Source organism: Amia ocellicauda, chromosome 7 (genome assembly GCF_036373705.1).
Source record: "Amia ocellicauda isolate fAmiCal2 chromosome 7, fAmiCal2.hap1, whole genome shotgun sequence".
NCBI classification, from domain to species: Eukaryota; Metazoa; Chordata; class Actinopteri; order Amiiformes; family Amiidae; genus Amia; species Amia ocellicauda.
The window spans coordinates 3,840,734-3,848,122 of NC_089856.1; the positions used below are offsets into that span (position 1 = coordinate 3,840,734).

Sequence of the window (7,389 nt, forward strand, 5' to 3'; positions counted from 1 at the left end):
GAAGCCTCAAGCGAATGTATTTTTCATTCAGTTAGACATACAGTATCTGATATTTTGTCAAGGTCTAAAAACAATCTGAATCTGTTTTCCTATTGAAAGAGTGTGTGGATTTAAGAGGCACCAGATGCTAAACCATTTTCAGTCTGTAGAGAAGTATTCAATTAAATCAGTTAATCGGATAATTGTAGCAATTAAGTAATTGGGAACGGGGCCTGAAAAATAAGCCGTAGGTTTCGGGGGGGTGAGTGAGTGAGAGGAAGTGAGATTCCTCTTTCACTCACAACCATCACCAAAAACATCTGTTTAACATATTGTGAAGTATATTCAATTTTACATAGTTAATTTATTTTTATATTTATCAGGAGACATTTTATTTCCCTGGCTTGTGTATTAGCTGATTGATTTGATTCTTAACTTCCTGCCCTCCCCCCTGATCAGGTGACGTGCGTGATCAACAACTTCCAGCAGAGCCGGTCCCTGGCCCCGCCCCCCCGGCCCCTGCGCCCGGAGCCCATGGTGGGGATGCCCATGATGTCTCTGCCCTGTGTGGAGAGTCCACTCGAAAAGTTAAGTGGCCCTCAGGTAAGGGGCGGGGGGGTGAGGTAGGGCTCCTGGACGCAGCCACACCCTCCCTACTGTCCCCCCCACCTCGCTGTACTCCCCCCACCCCAACCGCACCGCCCCTGACTTCCCCCTGACTCCCCCGCCCCGCCACCCGCCTCCCCAAGAGCACTGTGCCCCCTTCACAGCATCAGGCAGCCTTGGCACAGCCCCTCACTCCCAGCACTACAGACCCTGTGCTTCCTGTGCTGCAGGGGGACGGGGGGGGACACAGGACATCCTGTGGCCATTCCTTAGGTCAGAGGAACCTTCAAAATAAGAAGATAAAAAGGCGACGATTATAAACAGGCAACGATCACTGTCGGTCCAGAGCTCAGAGCCGGCTAGACGGGGAGTCGGCCGTGGGTTGTGTCTCTGATCTCGAACCTGGGTGCTCCCCCTGCACACCCCTCCCTCGCCTGCATGTCTCTGGAAAGAACCGTTACCTTGTTTTTCCTCCATCCTCTCATCTTACTTTTAATCCAACTCCCTCCTATTTTTGTAATGAATAAATAATTGAAGAATCGCGGACTTCCGCACCTCTGTGTCAGGGCTGTTCGGTCTAACGTGGCAGGACTCAAGTCAGGTTGGGATTAAGAAGTATAGCTAACATTGCTCTCTCTCTCTCTCCCGCTCTCTCTCTCCATTTCTCTCTCTCTCCTATCCGGCTCCTTTTAGACTCAGCGAGCTGCATTCTCAGAGATCACATGACCATCAGCCATACCTGTTCCCTGCCACTCCCGATGTCCTCATCCCCTCACGCTCCATCTCCAGCGAAGTCTAGACCAGACGACCCTGCCCCGCTGCGCCGCCCACCCCTCCGGACGCCCCTCGCTCTACCGTTCCTACTCCACGCAGGTCTAGACATCTTCCCACCACCCCCCGCCCCTCACCACCACCATCACTGCCAACACACCCCCCAGAGGTGAGCCTCCCAACCCCCAGCATCATCCCCCGCCCGGCCTCTGCGTCTAGAGGATCCTCTTGCACCTGAGATGAACTCGAGAGATGAACCGCACCCCCTTGTCTTGTTTTCCCCCCGGGCGGCTCACCGGACTCCTCTCAGAACCGGGATGCGGAGATTGCTTGTCCGTCACTGCCAGACTGCCGATGCTCTGAAAACGTGACGCTGGCAGGAGGACTCTTCTGATGGCGTCATGCCTTGTCCGTCCCCGTCAGCTTTCGCCACTCGGGGACTTCCTCAGCACTGCCCTCCCATCCCACTCCCTCCGCGTCCCTCTCTCCACCCGCTGCGGAGTGGCAAACACACCCTGTGACCCGCCAAGCCTCAGCAGGCAATGCCAAGATACAACACCGTCCCAACTGGCTTACACACACTACCCCCTGGCCGGGCCTCCTCCCCGACCCTGTGCCTCACATGTTGGGGCCCCTTTGACCACACAGAGGTGGGTCTGGACTCTCGACGAGACCCCAGCAAAGACTTATGTCACTGGATTATAAACCCTGGCACCCCACGTCAGCCAGGAAGCCCAGAATACGATCCCAATCCACTTGAATCTCCACCAGATCAAACTCACTCAGCTCCTGAATGGCTTCTCCTGGAATCCAGCTCTTTTCTAGAAGTCTGTTCCCCTCCCTCAGTACAGTTTCTCTCATTCCTGCTTGGTGGAATAAAGATCTCCTGTCCTGGTCAGCAGCTGCTTGACAACTGAACGCCAACACTGTCAGGGCTTCTACGCGTGGATTGGGTGAGGTCCTGGGGCGAACGCCTCTCCGGGCCCGGTCATCCCTCGGCATCCAAGAGAGTCAGCAGGGTCCTGAAACTCAGGGTCCTTGGCCCGGTCTGCGCTCCACGGCCCCGTCTGGTTCCGCTGCACCCTCCCCGCCCCACCCCGCATTCCTCCCGTCTCTGCGTCGCATCGGACCCCAGCGGCCTCCAGCAGTCCCCAGACCCCACCCTACTCCTCGCTGACCGACTCCCGAAGGAATCCTACTGCAAAACTCCAACAGACCTCCAGCAATCTCGCCTCTGAGCCAGAATACCTCCCTCTCTGCTAGCCATCACAGCCTGACTGCCGCTCAGACACCGAGAACACTGCCAACCCCGGCCCGCGCCAGAGGACTGCATCCAGACCCGAGACCGAGCACATCCTCAAACGCCTAGCTCACAATCACAAGGTGTCTGACAGGGACGTACTCTAGAGACACAATGCTTTGGCTGTGACCTATCGGACACGCCCCCATTGGGCCGTGATGTGTCTTTTGGCATTTTTATTGGCATCCAGTATTTTATTTATCTGTCACTGTCTCATAATGTGATCCACACAAGTAGTTGCACCACCATAACAATTACAGATGACGTTGCCGCATAGGTCAGCCTTTACAATTTAGAATTCCCGGCAGGAAAATGGTATCCGGACATGGTACCCCATCATTCTGGCTCGCTGAGTCTGACCGTAATGGATACCTGCCCCATAGGTCTGCCACTCCCACTGGATCAAGCTGCTGGTTTCCTGGTCACCTGGCCTTGGAGGCTGGCAGGGTAGGGAGCTGCTAAGTTTCCTCAGCCATTGATAGAAAAATATACTGCAGTTTCAGTGTCGCCATATTGGTAAGGGGGAAATAACACCTGGAGCAGTTGCCACCGTGTCTACAGGGGGTTCGGTAGGGAGGACCTCCTGTTAGGGACATTTCCATTGTTATTGGGTAAAAAAAACAGGTAACATCCTTTTATTATGTTTTTCAACCCTTTAAAACAAATCCAAAAAGCATGTTTTTGCTCAGTAAGCGACGTTGCGGTTTGAGTTTCACAGAGCTGTCAGTTTGCCCTTTTCGGAAGAGGGAGCCTGGGCTGTGTGTCTGGGACGCGAGTCAGAGCGCTCCTGGAAAAGCTTTTGAAAGGTCACTGCTTCCCCCCCCTCCCCCCGCACCAGAGTATCGTTCTCGTAGAACATCGCCCCACGCTCTTGAAAATGCAGTCGAGTAAAGACGGAGACATCTCTGACAGATCCGAACGCTTCTCAACGTGCAGACTTGGCTTTGTTTTTACGGACACACTTTCGGGTCCTCGTGATGATGGGGGGCGGGGTTGGTCAGGGGGTAACTTGGCGATCATGTCAACCCTAGGATGGCACAGGTAATGGGTTCCGCTTTCTGAAAACGAGCTGATGAGAAATATTACACCTGTACGCCAGTGCCATTTTTTTCCTTGAATTCGGCGTCTTCTACATGCGTCGTATTTTCCCTTACAAATCGTGTAGTTTGGGCCGTAACTGTCCAACGGTCCGAACGCACTGATATACAGATTTTCTAGAATCCACATTGATTTATTTATTCAATCTCTTTATTTATTTATGTATGTGTTTGTTTGTTTATTTGACCACCGCAAACTGCTGACAATCTTGTTCCACGAAAGCCCTGCAGACCCTCAGCTTGGCTTGGCAGAAGGTTTTGACATCAGGAGGACTGTGTGCACACGTCTACTCTATCTCCTGAAGTGGGTGCTTCTCTGCCTTCCGAGACGCTGCGATCGTTCAAGGAGGGGTTATATAACACTGGATATATGCTGCCTTTTCTCCCACCTATTTATAGTACAAGGGCAGAATCAGCAACAGAAGACCAATCGAACCCTTTTAAGTTCTCCGGCTTCAGTTTATCAGTCACGTTGTGCTGGCAAAGATCAGTGAAAATAAATCGATAGAGAGATTATTTTATTGCTCAGGAAAAAAAAAAAAAAAATCGATCACTGACATGTTTTTTTTTTTTTCCTCTCACCCCAAACTGTTGTTTAAACCTGTGACACCATGTTTATATATATAAAAAAAGACACACAAAGAGTCTGTATCAAGAGTTTAAGAGCAGGAAGTCAGATTTGTATGTATTTTCTGTATAGGAGAGAGCTTTTATATACTTATTCATCTACTGAGTTGTTTATGATGTATTTATGAATAATTATGGCATTCATTTACGTACCCCCTGCCGGTACACCTCCTCACATGGCATGCCAGCTGTGCTGTGTGTTTTTGCACAGCCCCTTTGCCCACCCTGTGCTGCGTCTCCTGTCTTTGCTGTGTTTTGACGCACTCCTACCTTTGTCATACCCACCCCCCACCCACCCCACCCCTGTGCTCTTTCGTTTGAGGTCAACTTTTAACAGCGAGCACTCCGACCCCCCCCCCCCAACTCGCACACAAACACACACACACAGATACAAACACAAACTCTCACACGCACGCTTGCTCCCCGACATTTTATAGACCAGATCGGATTATGTTTATACCGGGAAAAAATAAATCCTCTTGTAAATAGCTTTTTACAACTGTCAAGGTTATTACTGCACCCTGTTTAAATACCTACAGAGAGAGAGAGAGAGAGAGAGAGCAACAAAATTGCCATTGTTACACTGAAGAACGTGGGTGGATTTTACTTCTATTTGATGTCACTGAATTGACATGCATGACCTAGATACCAGTCTGTACATATCGTGGAAAACTTAAATATAATAATAATAATAATAATAATAATAATATTAAAAACATTTAACAAATAATTTAAAAAAAACAACAATGTTCCATTTCCTCTCCGGTGTGAATGTCTGGGGGCTCACAGCAGAGGTGCACAGAGAGGAGACGTTCCTGTCTAAGATGAAAGCGCCCCTCGTTGACATGTGTCTGGTGCTCAGCGCAGATGTCCCAGATGTGCGGTGCTGTCAGCGTGGGGGGAGGGGGGGGTGCCGCTCTCTCTGCGATTCCCCGAGCACGGTGCACCCCGTCGGGCACAAACCCAGGGAAAAGCAACTTCTTAAGGTGGCGCTACAGTCTGTTATGATCAATACTTACCGATACAGTTCCCATACATTGGTGGAGTTCAGATTGGGCTCTTTGCACTTTCATGGCCCCTGGGTCTGTACATTGGTTAATTATTTGCCTAAAGTCGGGGGATCAGACTCCACTCTTGGTAGCGTAGTGTCTTCTCAATTTAGTTCCAACAGGAGCTCCCAATTCCTCAATAAATTTAATGATGTCCTCAGTCGGGCGCATTTAACTTTTTCACTTATCTCAGCTCACCACTTCAAATGTGTTGGTTTTACTTGAGCTTTCAGACCTGTGAAACATGTCCGAGTTTAGAGAGAGAGAGATAGGGAGAAGTACTCAATTAATCCAATTAATTAGATCAATCGTAGAGCTGAGATCAGAGCCAGAAGACACTGCGAGATTGGACTCTTACACCCCTGACCTACATTAATCAAAGTCACTCCTGCCACCAGATCGTGATTAACAGAGACCTATAGCGAGACTGTGGCCCCCCCAGGTCCGGCACCGAGCCACGCTGCTGTCCTTCGCTACCATCCCGACAGAAACCCAGCCTCGTAGTCTTTATTTTTTTTCTGTGGAACAACCCGGGGCCTTCGGTGCCGCCCCTCTGTGCACCCCTCTCTCGAACGCCCTGTCCTCAGTCCATGGAGAAGTGAGACGAGCAGCCCAGGTCCAGATGAACCTGTGGACCTCACCCGTTTATGGGACGTGGATGTTGGGCGACGCTCCACGAGCCAGGCGTCTTGTCCCGTGATTTGACGGACTGACGACAGTCTTGACTCGTCTTCAGTTATCAAGATGGAGAGAGTTCTGTTGCTGTCCAGTTTTCTTTTACTTCTTCCACTCTTATTTATACATTTTTTCCCTGTTTCTTTGCCCCATCGCTCTTCCACCTTCACTGCTTACCCCCCCCCCCCCACGCTCGCTCGACCATCATGCACTACTACTCAGTAACGGGCAGCCTGAGGACCCCCGAGGGGGCGTCCGCTCAGAGTGCCCGTTCGGCAGGTGCTCACGATGGAGCTGTTTGGCTCTTTTTGGTTTTGGCCAACACTTTTTAGAAGAAAAAAAAAAAGAAAAAAAAAAAAAAAAACGAAGCTAGAGAAACTAAACAATCCAGGAAGAGGCACCAGGTGATCTGTGCGCTGAAGGTGATGTTGTTTTTCATGTCGTTGCAATGTACCTTCTGTTTTGTAAAGATTTGTCTGATAATAAAATAAAACAATCAGTATTGCAATAAAAAAGAAAAAAAGACTCCTGTTTTCTTTCCGTTTTGTTAACTGCGTCTGTTTTGTGCTTTGCAAGGCGCGCAGATAAAATAATGTACAAGATATTCCAAAGCTTAAGTGCACTGCAAAGCTTTGGAATATCTTGTACATTATTTATAATTATTCCATGGTTAATTTAGTTGGAGATGTAAACATAGGCAATATTCTCCCTATTCCTCTCTTCCTACTAATTGCATATTCTAAGGAAGTCTCTGCATGTCCCCCTCCAGTCGCCCCTGCCCCGTTTCTTCTCCCTTAACTGCAAAGCTACGGCTGGACGGCAAAGTGGGAAGACTCCTCCGAACCAAAGTGCCGTGAGGGAGGTGTCTGCGCCGGCTCAACAAAACCCCCGGGATGTTTCACAGGGATCAGACGGTTCTGAGGGGAGCCGCCACGGCGAGGCAGTGAGGCGGAAAACCTGCCTCAGAAACGTCCCAGAAACGTCCGGGAACGTTAGCCTCGAGGGCCGGCGGACACCTCTGCGGGGAGCACTTGGTGTCGGTCCCCCGCCGGGGCCACTCGACGTGGACACAAGCAGGAGCAGGGGACACACAGCGGCGGAGACGGCGGGAGGACACGACAGGCCACCTGGCCCGGTTCAGCTGGAGATCTGGGAGGTGGAGGAGAAGAGGAAAGGATGGGATCGACAGCAGGGTCTGCGATGGAGGAGCGCTAAGGGGAATCGTGTGGACCCAGACGGCTCAGAGGGACACCGTCGGCTGCATTAAAAAGGATAAGAAAAGGAA

General features: G+C 50.6%; 1 protein-coding gene across 2 annotated transcripts in view; it reads left to right on the forward strand.

Annotated features, from left to right (window-relative positions):
* plppr2a (phospholipid phosphatase related 2a) overlaps positions 1–6,625 on the forward strand; it is a 38,523-nt gene extending 31,898 nt beyond the window's left edge. Inside the window, exons 7-8 of one of the 2 annotated variants that reach the window (XM_066707994.1) lie at positions 439–582; positions 1,279–1,382. In XM_066707994.1, coding sequence (XP_066564091.1) covers positions 439–582; positions 1,279–1,311 — 177 coding nt within the window. In that variant the 3' untranslated portion in view covers positions 1,312–1,382. Of the gene's footprint in view, positions 1–438; positions 583–1,278 lie in introns of both variants that reach the window. The other variant, XM_066707993.1, reaches the window with a different exon arrangement.
* Positions 6,626–7,389: the final 764 nt, after the last annotated feature.